At 40.8% G+C, this 23,350-nt stretch overlaps 1 protein-coding gene across 1 annotated transcript; it reads left to right on the top strand.

Moving 5' to 3' along the window:
- Nucleotides 1-451: 451 nt before the first annotated feature.
- Nucleotides 452-20,464, top strand: LOC308294414 (uncharacterized protein). Its single transcript, XM_080737147.1, has 22 exons — nt 452-683; nt 1,482-1,644; nt 1,890-2,042; nt 2,400-2,560; nt 2,935-3,003; nt 3,455-3,559; nt 4,278-4,416; nt 6,146-6,231; nt 6,348-6,449; nt 7,299-7,440; nt 8,760-8,946; nt 10,712-10,895; nt 15,352-15,514; nt 16,106-16,264; nt 16,409-16,569; nt 16,861-16,929; nt 17,163-17,267; nt 17,401-17,536; nt 17,775-17,860; nt 18,074-18,175; nt 19,710-19,851; nt 20,259-20,464. The coding sequence occupies exons 1-22, from the start codon at nt 522-524 to the stop codon at nt 20,447-20,449; spliced, it is 2,967 nt and encodes a 988-aa protein (XP_080593273.1). The 5' UTR covers nt 452-521; the 3' UTR covers nt 20,450-20,464.
- The last annotated feature ends 2,886 nt before the right edge of the window (nt 20,465-23,350 follow it).

Raw genomic sequence — 23,350 nt, 5'->3', positions numbered from 1 at the left:
TAATTAAGGATTCTAATTCAAAAGAAGCAAAAATAGCAGATCTACAAGCTCAAAACGCATCGTGCTGTGATGCGTTTTGAGCTTGTTGATCTGCTATTTTTGCTTCTTTTGTATGAGATAATAGAATGACAAAGTAGGACGTAGCAATATGCAGTGTGGCCTTCTGGAGTGAAGGTGGAAGGAAATAATATAGTGGCCCTTGCCATCATCAAAGTTGCCCACCCCTGGTCTAACCAATGGAGGTCTAACCAATGCTCACCATCCAAACAATCACGGTTTTGTTTACTCCTATACTGCAGGGAGTGAAGTGCAGTGTGCAGAAAGAGGTCAGCTCTGAAAAGCAGAGAGGTTTTGTTGTCAAAGAAAGAGAGAGTGGGCGGAGAGAAAAAGGGGAAAGCTTTGCTGGTTTGGGGCAGAGTCCAGGATTGAGCAACATGCACTTCCCCTCTGAGTCCAACACAGTCAGGCAGCCAGACAGTGCAGACTAGAGTCCAGTCCCATCCTGTTGTGTTCTGCTCACCATGTTGGGTTCGTTTGTCCTGCTATGGCTCTGTGTCGGCCTCTTATTCTTCCTCCTCAGACCGCAAAGGCGCAAGAACTTCCCTCCCGGACCCCCTCCTCTGCCCCTCCTGGGCAACCTGCTGCAACTTGGCGTAGAAAACCCCATGAAGGACTTTGAAAGGGTAAAAAGACTATCCGTTGCTGATGTTACACTGTGAATGGTGTTCATTTAAAGGGCGCTTGTGTGTTCTGTTCTGTAGACCCCGGGGAAGGATTGCAGCAACATTTATTTGATCTGCTATATTTGCTCTTTGGGCTTGATCACAAGTTAGCTGTGTAGCAGTAGTGCTGCTGTGAATGTCATGATGCCTTTGTATACAGCCTATTCTCTGGGCTGTCTAATGTGAATGTTGTATTAGAAATGGAGATGATTTAGGCCTAATGAATGTTTTCTGCCAGAATTTTCAAAATAGATATGAATGAATGAATGAACTTTATTCATATAGCACATCTTCACAGCACAAATGCTGTATGTGTACATCGATGTTATGGGTGAACAGCAGCACTAATTTGAGTTGAGTAGTTGAGTATTCATTATTCATTATATATATTAGAAACATAGACAATACTGTAGGTTGACAATATGTTTTCTGTGTGTGGATTGGACTTTGCCCTGTTGTAAATCAGCTTAGAATAGTTCGGGGTCATGGCCATGTTGGCTTGTGGTGGACATTTTTGTCAAAATAAAAATGTTGCCACGGACATAGAAAATGAGCGGACAATGATATTTACCAGAAACACATAAAGAGATATTCCTGAATGACCATAACAGGTCTGAGAGTGTACAAATGTCTGGCCAAGTCTTTGCCACAGACACATTTGTCAGTGAAATTGATGACCCCTGGCATAGATAGTACAGTACGTCAGGTCAGGTCAACACTCAACACATCCTTGACTGTCTGTGTTGTTGTCTCCTACAGCTAGCCAAGACCTATGGTAATGTCTACAGTCTGTTCATTGGCCCTAGACCAGCAGTTATCATCCATGGGCTCCAGGCAATGAAAGAGGCAATGGTCACCAAGGCTGTTGACTTTGCTGGACGACCCCAAGACCTGCTGGTTAATGATATATCCGGAGGGAACGGTGAGACGGTGTTGTGATGCTGTGTGTGTGTGGCGATGCACAGAGAATGGGGAAGTTGTGTAGCAAACCTGTCCATGTTATTGTTTGAGTATTCTTGGTGATATAAATTATAATTTATAGAACATTTCTACATTAGAGAAAAACAAAACATGGCCTTGATTGAATGAGTAAGACAATAGAAAGGAATAGAACATAATTTGGACGCATTTCCAACATGTTTTTCTGTCATCACACTAATCCATTAGGAGTGATTCTGGCGGACTACAATCCCGGTTGGAGGGAGCACCGTCGCTTCGCTCTGATGACCCTGAGGAACTTTGGCTTGGGGAAACAGTCCATGGAGGAGAGGATTCTGGGAGAGTTAGAATACATCATGGAACCATTGAAGAAGCACATTGGTACGTTGGTTATCTGCCTACAAATTCCACTTCTCTGTGAAGTTGCCAGGCTCAAAGGTGTGAGTTAACCGTAAGCAGGCCTATTTTGGGCAAGACATAATATGTGAACGTTCGTCACAAATGGGAGAACATTTGGCCAAAATAGCAGAGCTACAAGACATTATGTTATGAGCTTGTAGTTAGGTAAAGATATTTGGTGTAAAGGGAGAAAAGGAAGGCGCCAATTATAGACCCCGTAGGGGACTCTGGCCAGTGACAGTATAGGGTTTAAGTGGCTAAGGGTTGTGGGACAAGGTTTTGCCCATTGTTGTGTCAGGTATCATTGTTCACTGTTCAACTAGTCTTTTTTCTCTTTAGGTAAAACCATGAACCCTCATGTATTATTCCATAATGCAGCCTCCAATATCATCTGCCAGGTTCTGTTTGGAACACGCTACGATTACAATGATGACTTCATCAAACTGATAGTTCGCCTCTACACCGAGAATGCAAAGATTGCCAATGGACCCTGGGCCATGGTGGGTGACATGGTGTAAATCATCTTCTCAGTCTTAAATGTACTGTAAATCATAACTATTGATCCTCATGTTTCTCACAAGCAGTATATTGCACCAAGGCTTTACCGGTGAATCGCATCTGTGCAAATATTACCAAAAACCTTGCTGCTAAAAGCTGTCCATCACATTGGAGTTACATTTACTGTACCTAACTAAGGATCCAGCCCCCACTTAAACTTTATTAGAATTTTAACACTTTTACATGTCTCCACAAGCAGTCAGCCATACGGTAAAACCTGAAAGCCACTTAACAGACATATTATTCGTATGTGACATTCCATTTGCAATTCCATGTATAGTGGGTTAAACTGAATGAATGATTTCTCTTTCTCTAGTTGTATGACTCCTGTTACATGGTCCGTTACCTTCCACTTCCCTTCATGAAAGCCTTTAAGAATGTTGAGGTATGTTTACTGGGCCTGGGCATCAAAACCATAGCCACTGTCTAATACAATGGCCACGTTCTGCATTTGTTTTTCTAGACTTAAAAAGTGGACCAAATTGATGTAAATCAATCTTAATTGAACCTTGGGAACTGAAGGAGATGCTTCAGTTCAATGCTGCTGAATTACAACAAAATAAATTGTGTGTGTGTGTGTGTGTGTGTGTGTGTGTGTGTGTGTGTGTGTGTGTGTGTGTCTGTGTGTGTGTGTGCGTGTGTGTGTGTGCGTGCGTGCGTGCGTGCGTGCGTGCGTGCGTGCGTGCGTGCGTGAGAGAGAGAGATTGATTGGTATCCATTCAAAGCCTCACCTGGCTAACATGAAAACATATAGCTCTAAGAAAAAGATGACTTTGGCTTGGCTAAATGAATGGCACCATTTCCCCAAATTAATGCCTTTGGTGTTTCTTTCTCAGCAATGTCAGAAACAGTCAACTCGTCTGGTAACAGAGCACAAAAACACTAGAATCCCTGGGAAACCACGAGACTTCATAGACTGCTACCTGGATGAACTGGATAAGGTGAGTGTGTATGAAAATGTACATGCACCATACTGTATAATTATGCTATTTTTTTGCTTATGTATTTACTGTATGAAGCCAAGCCATACATACACAGGGATTCCGCCAGACCAGTTCAGTCTAGGCACCACCCTGAGACTGAATTGGTCAGCACAGAGACTAAGCGTCAGACTAAACGTTTGACATCCTGTTTTTTTAGAGAACAACAACCTTAACTAATTATACCCTGCTGCATTCCTTTCTCTGTCATTGTTGACTGTGCGGTCCCATAACGCCAAATATGCTTTTCCCTTGATGAAAAACTTGCTTTTACTGTCACTTGGTTGACAAACAACCGATGCATTAATATTCAGGGTGTCCCCCATGGGCCTAGGAGAAGTAACCAGTTCTAAACATTTTTGGTTGGAACTGGATCACAGAGGGTCACTGAAGGACAGAATGGCAACGTCAGACTACTGAGAGCCAATAATGATGTAATAGTGTAGCCATTAGCCAATGATAGTGAAAACCACAACACTACACTACTCTTAAAATACAAATGAGTGTGGACTGTGGACCCTGTCATATACATATACATCAATATATACCCATCAGGCACTAGACCAGTGTTTCTCAAATGGGGATACGTGTACCTGCCTTAAAATATAGCATGCATTTTGAAAATGTAAGCCCTCGTTCTCTGTACTGAACCAAGCGTACCTCGCTGTTTTCTGTCTAGAGAGGGGATGATGGCTCATCCTTTTCAGAGACGCAGCTGATCACATACGTCCTGGATCTGCACTTTGCTGGAACTGACACTACCTCCAACACCCTGCTTACTGCCTTCCTTTACCTTATGACCTACCCACAAGTACAGGGTAATGTACTGTATCTTTTACTTTGTTGCAAATACCTGTTTATACTTGGCACTCAGTTTCTTGGATCACCTACTTGGTTCATGGCACTTACTGTACTGTGACCTTGAACTTTGTCAGTTGTACTGTGGTAAAAGGAGCGTCTGCTGTGTGTAACCTTGGATCTTATCGAAATATGATACGATGTATGATGTGTGCTGTGGGTAACTGCGCCACTTACAAAGATATCGTCACTGTCTGGCAGAAACCTCGTATCTCCAAGTTTCAAATTTGTATGTTTTTTTTTTCATGCAAAGTAAAGCCCTGCTTCATCATACAAGTCCGTCGCACAAAAGTAGTGAAAACAGCAGATCTACAAGCACACAACGCCTCGCGGTGCGAGGCGTTGTGTGCTTGTAGATCGGCTGTTTTCATTAGTTTAGTTCATTTTTTAAATGATAAATACAAAACAAACGGTTTTGGACATACAAGGTTTCCACCCGACAACGACAATATGTGATATGTGTACAGTATATACAGTATCATTTAAAAAGTGGATTCTGTCCTGAGGTTTAGGCTTGTCGAGGGACTCACTCAGTCATCCATCAAATTCATTTCTCACTCTGTCTACCTGGATTTATATTTCACCTACTGTACATAATAAAACACCTCAGTGTTCATTAGGGCTGTCACAATTATTACATAATCGTCTAATCGTGATTAGTTGACATAATCGTGATTATTTTTCATAATCGTCATAATCGTTTCCATGTTGAAAAATGTTCATATATTTTTAAGAAAGTCAAAAATAGTGGAAATAGCAGATCTACAAGCTCACAACGCGTCGCATCGCGACGCGTTGTGAGCTTGTAGATCGGCTATTTCCACTATCAATGTTATTTTTTAAGAATAAAGTTGTCAAATATGTCAGTAATTTCATTGTATATTTAAGGTTATGTGTCATATCTGCCATGTGCAACTTCAAAGCCTACAAGCCAAACAGAAATGTAATTGTCAACGACAAAAACACAATTAAATCGTTAATCGCAATTATTTGAGAGAAAATTAATCGTCATGTAAAATGTCATAATCGTGACAGCCCTAGTGTTCATTCAACTGTGAGGGTACAAATCTTTTGGTGACACATCATGCCCATTTGGTTATATTTGTATACCCTCAAATGGATAAATGAACACAGAGGATTTTACTGTGTATTCTGTAGTCTTGTCAATGTCTCTTCATGTTATGTTCTAACACAGGGGTCTTCAACGTTTTCAGGCCAAGGACCCCTTAGTAGAGAGAGAGATGAAGCAGGGACCCCCACAGTTTAATCGTTTGACAGCACAGTCATCAGTCTATTTTGGATTCATGTCAATTTGTGTTTTCAGATATTTAACCACTTGAACCGTCAATACTTAATAAACTTTCACTCTGTACTTGATCTGCTCTTTTCCTCCCTCTAAACCAAACCTCTTTGCCGAAAATAGCCAATCTACAAGCAGCGCGAGGCGTTGTGAGCTTGTAGATCAGCTATTTTTGGCTAAAGTTCTCAGAAGGACACTAGGGTTCAAGTGGTTTAATATAAAAAAGGAGAAAAAAGGTTTCTATCACACAAAGATTTGGAGGCCCCTCTGTAGTAACTCTGAGGACCCCCTAGGGGTCCTAGACCCCCTGTTGAAGACCCCTGTTCTAACATGTTTTATTATGAACAGCAGCAGCACAGTTTATGAAAATACCACGCTCTCGCTCTTAGAACGTTGTCAGCACGAGATAGACCGGACGTTAGAGGGGAAGGATCATGCCAGTTTTGACGACAGGCACCAGATGCCCTACGTCATGGTACAGTGACATCATTATTGATCATTGTTTCTGATTGACTGACACATTTTGTAGATCATAGGTTCCAGACTGAGACGTATACAATGACACCGTGTGTAATGGTTCTGTCCATATAGGCCATGATCCATGAGGTCCAGAGGATAGCTAGCACTGTTCCACTCAGTGTCTTCCACTGCACCACTAAAGACACAGAGCTCATGGGATACTCCATACCCAGGGTAAGTAGAGACAGGTGTTATGGGTGGCAGTGGCTCGAGCTTGGGAATCGAAAGGTTCCCGAATTCCATCCTGCATGGGCTCCCCCTGTGTTACTGTCGAAGTGTCCTTGAGCGAGACACTGTCCTTTGCCATCGTTGTGTTAATGGGGGAATGTAATGCACTTTGTAAAGCACCTTGGATGAAGGCGCTATATACTGTAAATGCACCATTTAACATTTAATGGAAGTTTTTGCTGTGGAGCATTAAAAATACAGGCACATCCAGATCGTTGAACATTCTTTACATGCATTGGACTTTTTCCTTTGCTTACACAGACAATCGCCCTGCGACATACTAGCGTCATGTCCAGGGGGTGTACTTTTACATCAAACTGTCTCACGACACAGAAACAGGAGATAGGCTCCTGCCCTATGGGCCTCATGGCTCGGCAAGGCTTATTTACTTTTACACAGACATTCAGGGAATCCACCACAAGGCTCCTGGTTGTAACATGATGCTAAATGCTCCCGTGCAACCGGTAATTTGAAAAGACCCTATTTCATTTTCAATGTCCCAGATCCAATGTGATCTGATCATATAGCCTAAATCGAAAATCACTAAAGTTAACAAAAAGCAAGCTGAACAATCCTTTTGACTGTCTGGAAGCATTGGAAAAGTAATGGGAGTAGTCACTAGTCACTTAATTCAAAACATATGTACACAGTCTTGTACCATTGCCATTTTTGCATTTTCCAATAATTTTTATGAACAGAATCAAATGTTTTAAGGTCATGATTCTTCAGGAGTGTGTTGCTTTGTTCCAATATTCCGTTTCTCACTGATGTTTTTGTTTTGTTTTCCCCCCCAAGGGTACTATGATCATTCCCAATCTGTCCTCCGTACTGTATGAAGAGGGACAGTGGAAATTCCCTAACGAATTCAACCCTGAAAACTTCCTTAATGACCAGGGAGAGTTTGTCAAGCCAGACGCCTTCATGCCCTTTTCTGCAGGTGAGTTTATTCTTTCAAAGTGGTTTATCTTTTCCAATCTGGGTGTGAGAGAGAACACCCAGTGAAACTCTTCCAAGGCCAAGCTGTCCTGTCCGTATATTTCTTTACTGTTTAAGTGATTTTTTATTAAGATAATTTTTTTTTTTTGTTTTTTTAAATAAAATTAATTTCTGTGTTTACATGCATGTCGCACCGGGGAGAACAATATTTTCCATATACACGTGAGTGGGTAATGTGGAAGTAACAATAAAGAACCTTGACCTTGACCTTGACCATATGTTGGTTAATAGCATAAAGATAAGATAAAGGGAAGAAAAAAAACAATATAGTGCTATATAAACTATCTTACAACAGGGATAGTGTCATTGCCAACTTGAACATTCCAAACTTGAAATTGTTAAGATCCTTTAACTGCACATCAAGCCTGTATCTGGGCTTTGATACACAACATACTTTGGCCTTGTTAGCACGATAAAATACACGTTCAATTAGATAACACACAGCTTATCACTAGACTACTAAACTGTTGAGCCCAGCCCTGTTGTGAGGATTTTAAGCAGGGCCACACTTTTATTAACGTTTTGGCCTTAAAGTCCCCCTTTAGGCCAAAAGTGCCTGAAGTTCCCAGGTATTATTCTCTCTAGGTATTATTCTCTCTAGGTATTATTCTCTCTAGTGCAATTTGTCCCTGTTGAGCCCTCCTACTCAGGGGTGTCGCACCAAATTATGGGCCCTGGGTACACAACGTGCTTGTAGATTGGCTGTTTTCACTAGTTTAAATCATTTTTAAAATGATAAATGCAAAACAAACGGTTTTGGACATACAAGATTTTCACCCGACAAAGACGATATCTGAACTGTCGCTGGAGTAGTGGGAACGCCATGCACCATCGCCCCCTGCAATGTTGTGGCCCTCGGCTTGGTACCCTAGACATAATTCGGCCCTTGGGGAAAACTAATTGGGGAACCCTGGAGTACAGCAACGCAAGCGAGAACAAGTGATTAGGATTAAGTGTGAATGCTAATGATCTGGGTGGACGGTATCTCTAAAGTTATGTCATCAACATGGATCTGTGCCATTTCCCATATTCCCTCCTGATTGGCTACGATTGCCTTCTAAAGTTTGTGTATGCAACGTGACGGTCGCTTATCTCCCGATTAGGGAGTCTTGCTACCGTATTAAGACTGTACAAATAATCAGAAAATGAACTTCAAATGTACTGCATATCACATGTACTTTGACCAAAGTGTTGAAGCATGCAAAAGGTGTCTCTTTTGCCATCATTCATTTACTGACAGAATGTCCTTACATTAACCAGGTCCCCGCATGTGCCTGGGAGAGGGCCTGGCTCGTATGGAGCTCTTCTTGATCTTGGTGACTCTGTTAAGGAACTTCCAGTTCGTCTGGCCTGAGGATGCAGGACAGCCAGACTACACCCCTGTGTTTGGGGTCACTCTGACCCCAAAACCCTACCGCATGGGGATCCGACAGAGAGATGTGAAGTAGGCAAGTCTGGAGAAAGAGAGAAGAACTATGAGGACTGAAGAAATGGCATTCATATCTGAAAGCACAAGGGGGGGGGGGGGGGGAGAGACAATATTCTGATATGAATATTTTCACTATTTGATGTCTCTGAATGTAATGGTCCATTGTAAAATTTGTACATAGCAAAATGGAATCTTGGCTTAAACGTTTTTTTACAGTAGGGGCACTTTAAGGCCATCGGCCAATGACATATAGATTTCCTCTTTGGATGGCAAATTAGGGTGACAAACCCGGCACTAGTCTGGTCTGGCATGTAGGAATCAAATTCCTGATGTTATTCCTCTTTTCACGCCAGAAACATGTTGTTGTTTGTTATTGTACACTTTTAAAAGCGATGCTTCTTAAAGTGGTGCAGCCGACGCGTGTATACGTCAGATACAGTGATATGTAATGTTCTATATGGCAGCCTTTCTGAGTAGTATTGGTATTGGATTTAGCAAAGATGCTAGTTTACATTCACAGTCCCCACAAACATTGAAGAAACAACCTGAGTAGCAGATATAATGAAACAAACAGATGTACAAGTAGTGATTTTGTAAACAATTATTCATGATTTAGGTTTGTATTGGTTTGTATTGGTTTTTTTTTTAGGGGGGGGGGGGATTTATGCCTTTATTGATAGGACAGTCGACTGACAGGAAATGGGGGGAGACACGCGGCAAAGGTCGTCCGAATGGGGAATCAAACCTGCGACGCCGCCAGGCATCCATGCCTATATGGTAATGCCTAAGTGGTATGCGCCTGGACCAGTAGGCCAGCAGGCGCCCCACAATAACCTTATTTCTGACTCAACTTTGTCCGGATTAAAAGGTCTAATTGACTTTCATGGCATTTGAATTCAAGAGTTCTAACACCATGTATCTCTTATCTATAACTAGAACCGATACTTTTGTGATGATAATGACACTTCACTCTACAGATGATTGCGCAATATGTATTGCGAAATAAGCATACAAACACAAACTGTACGGTAAATATGCATTTTGAAAAGATGACACTAAGTGGATTACGTTCAGCATAGCATGCAGTATATATTTCTGTAATAATGGTGACTTCCAACACGACCGAATGTTGGGAATAGCCGAACAAAATCAGTCTTTGGCCGTTGTGAGTTGGTATGGCTAAGATGTGTGTATTTTGTGTTGCTCTTACAGTGTACTACTGTATATTGTAAAATGTGATTAAAATTATTTCTTACCTAGAAGATGTGTCTCTTTAGCATACTGTATCTTCCACTCTTTAATACTGCTATGCACCAAGACTGTCATTTGTTGTCATAGAATCACAACTAAACAGTTTTAATGGCAGTTAACTGAGTCAAGTTCATCTCAACTGTATCATGTCAGGTTTCCCAGAATTCTATGTCTATGCCAATTTTATTCAGGACAAGAGAACAACAATATATCATTGTGTGTGTGTGTGTGTGTGTGTGTGTGTGTGTGTGTGTGTGTGTGTGTGTGTGTGTGTGTGTGTGTGTGTGTGTGTGTGTGTGTACGGTTGGCCTTGCATATTTGCTACACACAAACACACCCACAATTAATGTTTTACTTTCAGCTGTTTTATATCTCTGTGAAGAGGGTCAATCAAGGAAAACAGACTCTGGGTAAATGAGTGACAGCTGACAACCAATCAGGCCACAGTCAGTGTCACACTGCCCTGTTAATGCCATGACTGTTTGTTGAGACACACTGCTGTGACTGGAAGTGCCTAAATAAACCATACTAGTAGATGGTCATGCCATTCAATGATGTTTGGATCATTTATTCTCTTATGGTTGGTCTTTTGCCTCGTGTTCTTTCTTGTGTGGATACGCAGGGATAAAAACTTCCCTCCAGGCCCCAGACCCTTCCCCATCTTTGGAAACCTGCTGCAAATCACTCTGGAGAATCCTCTTGAAGATCTGGGGAAGGTAGTGACAGCTATACAAAACACTACAGACAACACATACATGTGTGCCAGTGTATGGGCTGATGGTGTACAGTTGTATTTTTGCACAGTCCTGATTTTATTGTTGATTTATACATTTTAACTGAACATTTTGAATTGTGTTTGAACATCTAACTAGACTGCACTCTGTCGAGGTGCCAACTTGCACCTTGTGCACTCGTAGCCAAATATGGCCTACTTGTGCACCATCAGAGCACGCAAGTAGGGTGATCAGTACTGTCTGTATGTATGTGGCTCAGCTGTGCCTATGTGGGTATGTGACAACACTTGTTGGTTGGTGGTGACGTCACAAAGAATGCTGCTCCCTCATTGGCTAAAGGCCCTGCCTTTGTACTGTCGGTCACATACATAAAGCACCAATCACACTACTTTCACACTCTGCTGGTACAAGTAGTAATTAGTCGCACCTGGGGACACAAATGTTTGGCGGTAATCAGGATGGACTGAGCAATGCAATGTGTATAATATGAGTGCAACACAGACTTAAGTGCAATACAGTATGTATAGAAGTGTAAGATATGTAATGTTGAGTGATGATTGGAATCTTAACGGTGCTATTCTGTGCATTGGGCTGGACCAAGTTAGAATGGCAGAGGGGGGGTTGTGACGTGTTTTTAGAGTTGTTTAGTAAGGAAATAATTGTTGTGTAGTTCAGGGATATTTATAATATTTGGTGGGTTAAGGGTATTTATGGTGTTTATGTATTAATGTATTCATTGTATGTTTTAGAACAGTCCAGGTCACCTGGGTATAAAAAGCTGCAACTAGTTAAGATCAGGGTAGTCCAGAGCCTTGAAGAAAGAGCTGCATGTGTCCTTGGGCTTCATAAATAAACATTCTGATTGCAACCTACTGGCTATGCGATGAGGCTAAAGCAAAACTAGTTCATGGTTTTCATTAGGGCTGGAACCACCAACAATGACAGCTTAGCCTTAGAGTACAAGTATCTTGGCATCTGGCTGGATGATAAATTGACATTTAAATTCCACATTGAAAATCTTGTCACCAAACTGAGACAAAGCATGCTTTCCTAACCTCCACCAGATGGTGGAAGCATTGAGTCAAGTGGAACTCAAGACACCACCATCTGGCAGTCAGGATAATGCTTTCCTGCATCCTGTAGTGTAAAAAAAGAAAATATTGAAGCTACTTTTCTCTCTGTGTTAGAGGATTATGGGGATATTATTTATAGGATTGCTTCTCCATTAATTTTAAAGCGCCTCGACATTGTGTACCATTCTGCACTAAGATGGGTCACTGGGGACAGTTATGGTACCCATTATTGTACACACTATGGGAACTCAGGTGTGATAAGCAATTTTTTTTAAGCCATCTCAGGACTGCTCCCCCTTATATTTGTTCTGTTGAATGTGAACGCTAGTCCCTCACACAGATCTAAGCAAGGGAGCATTCTCTGTCAGTGCTCCATTTGATTGGAATGAGCTCCAGAAGTCCTTAAAAATCTGATCATTGCCTTCTTTAGGTCAATTTAAGATGATGCTTTCGAACACTTTTGTTTTAGATTGTAACTGCTTAATTGTGGGCTCGCTGAAAGGCAAGACCAGTATGTTATACCAAATCTTTATAGGTCAGGTTTACTCTCCTAAAAAAATGACAGCACAATGGCAGGGCCCTTAGCCAATGAGGAGCAGCGTTCCTGGTGACATCACCACCAACAAGTGCGACCTGATATAAACAACAACACGTGGGCTCGGGACCAGTATGTTACATCAGTATGATATGTTATATCAGTATGATATACCAAAACTTTATAGACTAAGGTTATTTATTCTCCTAAAAAAAAGACCGACAGTGCAAAGGCAGGGCCCTTAGCCAATGAGGAGCAGCCAAAGGGTAGATCTTTTGCCCATATATGGTGTTCCATGTGAGCCCACACTGTTTCGTAGGAACAGTATTTCTAGTTAATATCTGTTTTAGTCTCTTGAATATTATTTTTTTCTTAAATGAGGGTGTGACCCTCAATTACACTCAGAGTTTAAATAAAGGTTATGAATGAATGAATGATTGACCGCCCTCTGTGGTAATTAGTAGCCAAGAAAGAACCTGAAAAGTGTGTGTGTGTGTGTGTGTGTGTGTGTGTGTGTGTGTGTGTGTGTGTGTGTGTGTGTGTGTGTGTGTGTGTGTGTGTGTGTGTGTGTGTGTGTGTGTGTGTGTGTGTGTGTGTGTGTGTGTGTGTGTGTGTGTGTGTGTGTGTGTGTGTGTGTGTGTGTGTGTGTGTGTGTGTGTGTGTGTGTGTGTGTGTGTGTGTGTACTCTTGAATGAAGACTTGTGGACAACTCATGATGAGGAAACCATGTTAACCAATTGTGATTCTATTGCAATTGAATTGGTGTTGATCATTTTGGTGAAATCTCGATATTTCATTACTTCGACAACGAGAGTCGGCAGGTTAGCTACTCACCGGCGTCAGGGTTGCTGAGGTAAGGGTTTGGGTTAGGTTTAGGCATAGAGGTTAACATTCACCAGCGTCGGCAGAAATATCAACACACTTTTGACATTCCTGTTTAAACACAATGAGAAGATGCCATACCACCTCAAGACAAGCTAAACATTATCCAGCATTGTTGGATTATTGCCTCAGCATTGGGCAATGATGAGTTTTGCATCTATTGATGGCTGTATCTGATGCTGATGCTGTTCATGGCTATCAGTAGCAAAGGTTAACTAAAACTCATGAAAACTAAAGAAAATGTTTGAAATAAAGTACAGCAGAACAGGACTCGGGTAAGATTGATGGCTACCATTCTGGAACTGGGATTCTAAGTGACTTGTTGGCTCTATGGTTGATCTCTCTGGGTACAGCACATTCTCAGTTTTTTTTTTTTTTATATATATCTTTATTCATGTCACATATGTTTCAACATCATACATTAAACAAGTCAATATTGCAAAGACATTCTTTTTCTTTTTTTTTTCCCTTTCCCCAACCCTCCCCCCATATTGCTATCATTAATCACTCCTTAAGAAATAATAGAGACAGTAATAATAAAAATAAATACAAAACAATAAATCAGCGTACACATTATACACGATAGTAAATAAAAAATAAAAAATAGTTACACAAACAAAGTTAAGTACAGTAAATTAAAGGAAAAAAAATAAATAAATAATATATATCAATATATATATATATATGTATAATAATAAAAATAACATTGGAATTAAGTCTTCTAGAAACCATAGTTGTACTATTTACACAGATCAAGTCGATAGAGTGTTAACAGACATCATCCTCCTCAATTATGTATATCATTACAGGTTGCCCCGAGAGGTGGCCATTAAATATTAGTCATACAGTGTTGGTCAGCCTACTGCAAGTGTCCTCAGACCCTCAAAGTATGTGATAAGTGGTTGCCAGGTTGAGAAAAATCTGTCTACCGATCCTCTCAGTGTGAATTTTATTTTTTCCAATTTTAGAAATCCCGTGATGTCCTTTAGCCATAAATCAGCAGAAGGAGGGGCTGGAGATTTCCATAACAGTAATATCCTACGTCTTGCCAATAATGTTGCGAAGGCCAATATGTTGGATTTCTTTGTTGTTAGTAGCTGAAAATTTGATGGCACTCCAAAAATAGCTATTTGGGGTGAAGGTTCTAATTGAACAGAGAACACTTCAGAGAGAATCTCAAAGATTTTTGTCCAATATTGTACTAGCTTTGGGCAAGACCAGAACATGTGAGTATGGTTTGCTGGCGATAGCGCACAGCGATCACATTTGTCATCAACATCAGGATATATCTTAGCGAGCTTTGATTTGCAATAATGAAGTCTATGAAAGATTTTAAATTGAATAAGTCCCTGTCTTGCACATGACGTCGATGTATTAATCCTGTCAATAGCCCCGTCCCACCACTCGTCAGGAAAGGCTTCACCCAATTCAGTCTCCCAATTCTCCCTGTTCTTGGCCAGTGGGAACATATTTAGAACTTGGGTGATAGAATAGTAAGTCATTGAAATATGTCCTTTCCCTCCAGGTTGCAATTTTAGGAGAGTTTCCCAAGGTAGATCCCTCGGTCTCTCAGGGAATGAAGGGAAATGATTTTTAACAAAATCTCTGATTTGGAAAAAACGAAACTGATTATTTCTGGGCAGGTCAAATTTGGTCCGAATTTTATCGAAACTACAAAATATGCTTTTCTCATATAGGTCAGAGAATTTAACAATTCCCTTATCTTTCCAAATAGTGAAAGCAGAATCTAGTGTAGAGGGAGGAAACAAATGGTTGTGGACTATGGGCACATTCTCAGTTTGAGTGTATTTTCCAGGTTTTGGCATTGTTTTGCATAGCACATAATGGTATATTACTGTAGTGTAGGCCATTAGAAAAATGAACAAAACATTAATTATAGTGACAGTTATTCCACTTTCACTTTATAACTGTGTCACTGTTCTCCCAGTTGGCTGAGCGCTATGGTGATGTCTACAGTCTGTTCATTGGCCCCACACCAGTAGTCGTCGTAAATGGGCTACAGGCCATAAAAGAGGCCCTGGTCACAAAGGCTGCTGACTTTGCTGGACGACCCAAAGAACTCATGATGAATCATATAATACAACAGAAAGGTAAAATGCAAATGTTGTCATACTTAAATATTAGATACTTCATAATGAACTGGAACAGCTCATTCCAGGGTAAAGGGGTGAAACCCTCCAAAGGGCACTTGTCAATGTACCTCATTGGCTATTGCTTTTTGACTACCATCTTAGCTGCAGTTGCTTTGTCAAACAGCTTTTTACATATTCCATACAGTTTGTCTTATAACTGGCTTCCATAATTAGTGGGAGAGTCCTATTCATTTAAAAAGAAAACAACACAACACAACAACCCTAAATTGGACATTGGGGCCTTCCTTTATAGCGCACACATCCAAAAGCACTTTCACTTCTGCCACAAATGCAAAAAGTTGAACAGAATGTTGGGTTATATTGTCCTTTGTTCTCTGGGTGAATAGTCTATCTCACCACCCAACATATTGAGAGATAGACTCGATACAATAGAGAACATTATTTCCCATTGCAGGTTACTCAGGTCCTCCTGACAGCTCCAACTCATTAGTTATACTTACCCATGCCGGATATGTCTCTTTTCTAGTCGATCATTCTCTCTAAACAAATCATTTAATTAACTTGTGACTTGTGCCTTTCTTAAATTAGCTCCAGGAGTGGTTCTAGCAGACTACAATCATGGCTGGAGGGAGCACCGTCGCTTTGCTCTAATGACACTAAGGAACTTTGGTCTAGGGAAACAGTCTATGGAGGACAGGATTTTGGGAGAGATAAACCATATGGTGGAGCTATTGGACAGCAGCATTGGTAAGATAGAGAAGGAACAGCCATTAGAAAGAAAGACCCTCAATGTAAGCCCTAACAGATAACATTTCTTATGAAATTTAGTAATCTCCAGTGAAGCCACTTGGTCTACTCTAGACCATATAAACCAGGATATTTTTTTTATAGGTAAAACTATGAATCCGCACATATTGTTCCATAATGCTGCAAACAACATCATCTGCCAAGTTCTGTTTGGGACACGCCATACCTATGGAGACGAGTTCATCAAGCTGTTTGTTGGCATTTTTAAAGAAGTCTCTAAGATTGTAAATGGACCTTGGGCTATGGTGGGTAAATTGACTTAATATACAGTAGCTTTACAATATATCCATGACATTCAACCATTCAAACACTGAGCTTGTAGATCTGCTATTTTCTCTTTAGAATGTGTCTGTTTTTGCCAAATGTTCACCTATATTGACATGCCCAGAAGGGATGCTATCTAGGTTTATTGATGGTGGGTAGCATATTTTCAATTATTTCAAAATGGGTGGTGATTCTTGGAAGATTAGATATGTATGTCCATCTTGTATCATTGAGCTGCTGCATACAAACTTGTGTCTCCTCTGTCCCTATAGCTTTATGACTCTGTTCCCATTGTGCGTTGCCTGCCACTACCTTTCCAGAAATCCTTCAAGTTGATTAGGGTATGTATGAGGCTGTAAAATGTTTATATGCCATAGACATTCTTGTATTCACCAAAATTAAGGCAATCTTTCATGAGAAAATTATTTTCACAACATAAACATGAAAACATCCCCATTCTTAAAATATGAATTCTAATAGAATTGTAAGGAAAGTAAACCAACAGACATTATAATGTGCAGTACTAGTAGTAGGCTATAGATGCATGATATTTGAATATAAATATCCTGTTCAGGCTGGGCACCTTAAACTCATGGAGCTAGTGGTTGAGCACAAGAAGACCAGGGTCCCTGGAAAACCACGAGACTTACTGGACTGCTACCTGGATGAACTGGAAAAGGTGTGTTTGAATCCTGTGAAAATGCCCAGTGAACAGTAGCTATTAAACTAGTTAATGGAGTAAGATGAAAATGAGAAATGTATTGAAATGTAGGCCTACCCTCTTTTTTTTCTTCTCTCAATTGTCTTCAAAGAGTGGAACTAATGACTCATTTTCTGAAGATCAGCTTATCGCCTATGTTATGGATCTCCAGTTTGCTGGGACTGACACCACATCCAACACCCTACTCACTGGCTTCCTCTACCTTATGAACTACCCACAGATACAGGGTATCTATTGTGTAATAATTTAGCCAATTCTCCCTCAATTGCAAGTCTTTTCTATAGCCTATGAGATAATGATATGCTGTTAACCACTTTTAACCCTGCTGTCCATATTTAGGGGGGGGGGGGGGGGGGAGACAAGCAGTGAAGCTCTATAATGTGTAGCGATGTGATGCGTAAATGTTTTGTTCTTTTTGAAATGGGGCGTATGTTAAAATTCAGGTAATCTCTTTCTCTCTCTCAGAACGCTGTCAGCAGGAGATCGACCGCGTGCTTGAGGGGAAGGATCAGGCCACTTTTGAAGACGGGAACCAGATGCCCTATGTGCAGGTGCAGTTATATATTGAATATTAAAAACTAGTAATAATAAGGTCCTCTAAGCCTGTCTCTACGTTAAGTGAGCACATAAGTGCCTCATGGTGGTGCTATATAACAGGTCACAACACAGCCCTGGGTAGGCAACCCGGGCCTGGGGAGGATTTGCGCTCCAAGGAGCACACTTTTCTACCATGCTACTGTAGTGATTGGTCTATGTCTGTGCAGGCTGTGGCCCATGAGATCTTCCGGATAGCTAACACGGTTCCTCTCAGTGTCTTCCACTGCACCACTAAAGACACAGAGCTCAAGGGATACTCCATACCCATGGTAAGAGACAACGCAGCATTCATACCAAAGAATAAGAAAGGGAAATTAAAGTATCATGGAAGGTAATTCTCCTTCGTGACACCTATGATGCAGTGTTTTTTAATCTGTCAGTCTGTCCATCCATACGTCTGTCTCTCCGTCCTGAGGGACAGACGGAGCCAAAACCATCCAATGGTTGAGGACCACCGAACGAGTAAATCTTAATAGTGTCATCTTTATCATGGAGTCATTGGAGTGACTAGAAACACTGCTTCTTATTCCACTGAATGGTTTTATACTAGTATTTCATGCATTAATATTACGTATACCTTAGTGAAACCTGTTCAGTTGTAACTTTTCTAGAACCCTTTTAGCTGAACATACAGTACAGGAATAAACAAAAACAACATGAGGCAGTTTGTTGAGAAAAACTATCAACATACAGTAACACATCAACTAAGAATTGTCACACAATTAAGTCAGCAGCGATAACCTTTTGTTATCCACAAGTTTCCAACATCCCATTGTGCATTGCGCAGAAGGCGTGCGGCAGCTTACGGCGCCGCAGCCAAGTGTGATCTACAAGCTCACAGCGGTTGCATCGACGACGCGACGTGAGCTTGTATGTCTGCTGTTAACCGGAAGTGGCCCGCAGATAATGCTACAGTAAATTCTCGCGGAAACAGGTGGATAAAAAGAAAATATGCCATGCTCCCTATTTAGGCATGGCATAGATGGTGAGTTTTGTCTTCTCCTGTACCAGGTCCACTCCAAACAACTGTCATTAGCCCAGTGAGCTTGAGCAGTGACTGATTTGATCGGATCTGATTAGTAGGATACTTTTGAGTAGAAAAGGTGCAAGTTCAAGGTCACAATTAAGGTCAAGATATGATTCTTAGCAAAGATATCTTGAACGGATTGTCTTTGGGGTTAAAGATCATGAAATTGTTGAACAATTAGGGAGATGTTCATGAAACTACGTGGGAATGATTGGTATGCTGCCCCGAATACATGATTCACTGTTCGGTTGAAAATCTTGATGCTCAAAGTCACAATCAAGGGAAACTGGGCAAGGACATCACTAATATCTTATGGGAAAATGTTAACAATCTTGACAACTTGGCCGAGGTATGCACTTATTGTGGCATGTAACATTTCTTAAAAGAAAGACACAGCTCTGAATAGTTTCTCACTTGGACTTTTGTGTTTGGTATGCAGCTAGCAATAAAAACAACTTGGAAGGTACAGTAGGCCTACTGCACAACAACTTGTTGTGCAAAGTGTTTTACAAACGGAATAGGGTATTTAAATGTATTTTGTCACAAGGCCAGCATATTTTTAACATTCATAACGGTATATTAAAGATGAATGGCCTAGTTAACTTGAATCAGTGGAATCATGAATTCATGCTTGATTCACTAATGGCTATACTTACTAGGATGGCCTGTGCCTGGTTAAATGAGTTGGATACGGAGTACTGGAGGAATGTTTGGTGTGACTTTGCTTGTGTATTATCAAATTTGGACATCTAATGTTAGTTTCTCTATTTTCACAGGGAACTGTGATCATACCGAACCTGAGCTCAGTGCTGTTTGAGAAGGGACAATGGAAATTCCCTCATGAATTCAACCCTGAAAACTTCCTGAATGACCAGGGAGAGTTTGTTAAGCCAGAAGCCTTCATGCCATTCTCTGCAGGTGGTTCAGCTGTTTGTGAAAAGATTATTTAAAAAAATAATATATTACCATCCATGACATGTTAGAGAAAATAAGCTGGGGTCTAATAGCGGCGTATCTCCCCATGCAGTCTGTATTTGGAAGCAATTTAGTTTATCCTAATAAAGTGTTTTTCATTTTGAGTACTTAGAAAATAGCTAGACTGACAATATTGATGACATTGTGGGGAGTTATTGGTGTACTGTAGCAATGTCAGTCGAGCTGTGTAGTTTGCTGTGTTTGGTCTACCTTCCTTGGGGGACATGCATAGATTTTAGGGGGGCTACAAAACCTGTTCTAGAGACTGACCACCTCTGCACCAGTAGAAAAACATATCGTCAGGTTAGAAAAAATACAAAACAATATCATGTTGCTCTGTCATAACACAGGTCCTCGCATGTGCCTGGGAGAGGGTCTGGCTCGTATGGAGCTCTTCTTGATCATGGTGACTCTGTTGAGGAGGTTCCGGTTCATCTGGCCTGAGGATGCAGGGCAACCAGACTACAGCCCTGTGTTTGGAAGTGTCATCAGCCCCAAACCCTACCAGATGTATATCAGACTTAGACAAGACACTCAGTAGGGCTGATCAATGTCTAAATGATGGATTTAAGTTGGACATTTTGATCAATGATGAATGAACGGGAATTATTATACCATATGCTCTAATTTTCTAGATTTCCCCGCTACCATATATGGTAGCTTACTATTCAGTCTATCAACAAACGCAGGTGGGCAGAGCTCAGTGGATTAGCAATTTCTCTCTTGACAAGATCTCTTATTATATTAAATAACTCAGTAGTCTAAATAGTGAATGGTAGAGAAACTATATTGTCACGAGTGCACATACATACTGAAAGTAATGCTTACTTGATAATAATATATTGTAAACTTAATAGTATATTACTCATGACAGTAATATTACATAATGCTTATGTAATGTGTTACCTGGAACACCGCATGCAACTGGGTTAATGTGAAGCATATTGGTGCAAAAAGAGAGTGTACTCAGTTGACCAGTTCCTGTGTAAACAGTGTTGACATCTGTCAACAAAAGGATAGACTATTGTATCACATCCTGGAAGGTTCCGCGTTCGTCTCCTGAAAGACAGAAAATGTATGCATATTTTTCAATACTAGTAAGACGCCTCAGGGCGAGAAGCCATGTCTTTGCCATTTGGCCAGTGATGTATATCGGACCAGTTACCCATATATGGAGACCCCTGGTACCCATACATGGAGATCCATGTACTGTATATGGAGATATGCTGTGAGAGCCCAAACATGCTTACTCATTTATTCGTTATGTGAAAGTCCGACCTATGACATCTGACATCATACATACAATCCATGCCCCTACATGGAGATCCCTGTCTGTAGAACCACACAGATATGGGCCGTCTTGGCCATCTTTCTTGGCCATATGGTTTCTGTTAGTGTGGTATGTGGCTGATGTGGCTTCCGTATAAGGGCATTTCCATATGAAGTCCTGTTAGGGCTTAATATTGATGGCATAAGGGATCTCCATACTGTATATGGGCATAAAAGGGATTCTGTTAGTGTAGACATCACAGTGATCTCAGAGCGTGATGTCAGAGTGGCAAACCCATAGACCGTAAAAAAGTGTACATGTCTGGACGGACGGACGGAGACATGATGTGCCGTTTTACATACTAAACTGCGACCTTCGGTCGCAACTAATCATTTTCTGTAGACTTTATTTTATATAAAGCCAAGAATGAAACTTTTAAAGGGAAACGCTGGTGTATTGTATGTTTCACTGACTGTACAAAAGAAGGGGCAGGTAAGAATGTTTTGTCAGGATTCAATCTTGGACCAGGAGAGGGCATAAGTGAGTCCAATAACAGATATGCCCTTTAGACTGCAGATATGCACAAACTTTCATCTATTTGTGAATTTATGTTTTCAGCGGGATGTACCAGACAATAAAACAGACTTGTATTGTACATTAACCTCTATCTTTAACTTGGGTTTAATATACAACATGAAATATCTTTATTTAACTTGGGTTTAATATACAACATGAAATATCTTTATTTATGATCTGGCCTTCATAGACAACACAGACACAGTATGTAAGATGCCCTTTCAATCATTCAGGCCTCCTACCAGTGGTCGTCACAAAGATGAGATGCTATAGTAGTACACAATCCTCCTGAAAGCATGTTGTCAAGGTAGCAAGCAGGGTGGATGGATGTTACATGCATACAAACAAACATAGGAATTTTAACTTAATTAAAAACGTATCTACCTCTCTCTCTCTGAGAGGTTTTTAATCAAGATGACTCACATGGCTGACTGTTGTATGTGAATCTTATCTGGATGACTACTAACTGATCATAGGAGCTTATAGCTTGTTTTTTATAGTCCATGTAGCAATTAAAGGACAACTTTGTTTTTTTACAACAAGGGTTCATATTTTAGATAGGCCTAGTCATTGGAGAAAAGAAAAGATGAGTTAAAGCAGTAACTGAAAACATTTTAACACACATCTTTTCTTTTTTCTAATTACAATCTAAAATATGAAACCTTGTAAAAAAAACAAAGTTGTCCTTTAAGGACATTTTACAGACAAATGCATGTGTCTGAGGAGGCAGATAAAGACACACACAAACACCATGCATATGGTATATTGTATGTACAGACACATTTGTGAGGGTATTTTTACCATAGATAAGAGTGGTGTAAAATCAGGGAGAGGTTGAAAATGTGTAGAACGAGAGGTGAGGAGTATCTGGGTGGATGAAAGGACAAGGTTTGAAGTAAGATAAAATAAAATGCACATACCTAACTCAAGGCCAACAGGCACAACTACTTTACGCCTCCGAATTCCGCTTCAACTCAAAAACATGACACATGTTCTCCAACAATACCGCCATCGTCAGTTGCATGAGGGAGCATGGGGTAAACGTGTTAAGTAAATGGTTGTAGACTACTGCAAGAGCATGAGATTATAAGCGTTCACCAGCATCACATCAGTCCGGTAATTAAAGTTAAAAAAATCCTCTCAGGTTGGACAAAATTGTATTATTTAGTTTTTCAACTGATTCTGACCTAATTTCCTGTCAGAATCAGTTGAAAAACTAAATAATACAATTTTGCCCAACCTCTGCCATTTCATTACTGGACTTAGTTGGGTGAAATCATCCGGCAACTCTTTCTGAGTAATATGGGTGGCGGGAAGCCTGGGAAGCCTTGCCCTATATCTGTTTACAGGGGTTTTGGACAACTACAAGTTCCTGGGACTCGGAGTGTACCACCTGAACAAGCGACTGGACTGGACTGACAACTCTGATGGCCCTCTACAGCAGTGGTTCTCAACCTGTGGGTCGGGACACCCAGGGGGGTCCCCACATGATTTTAGTGGGATCCCCAGTTGACAGTGATGTGACACAATTTAAGGACTTTTAAGGCCCTTTTAATACCTAAGAAGGATGAAAGGACAAAGACCATTACTGCTTCA

This window comes from Nannobrachium achirus (assembly GCF_963921795.1).
Source record: "Nannobrachium achirus genome assembly, chromosome: 11".
Lineage (NCBI taxonomy): Eukaryota > Metazoa > Chordata > Actinopteri > Myctophiformes > Myctophidae > Nannobrachium > Nannobrachium achirus.
Note: the sequence above shows the minus strand (reverse complement) of the source record. Positions and strands in the feature narration are given on the sequence as shown.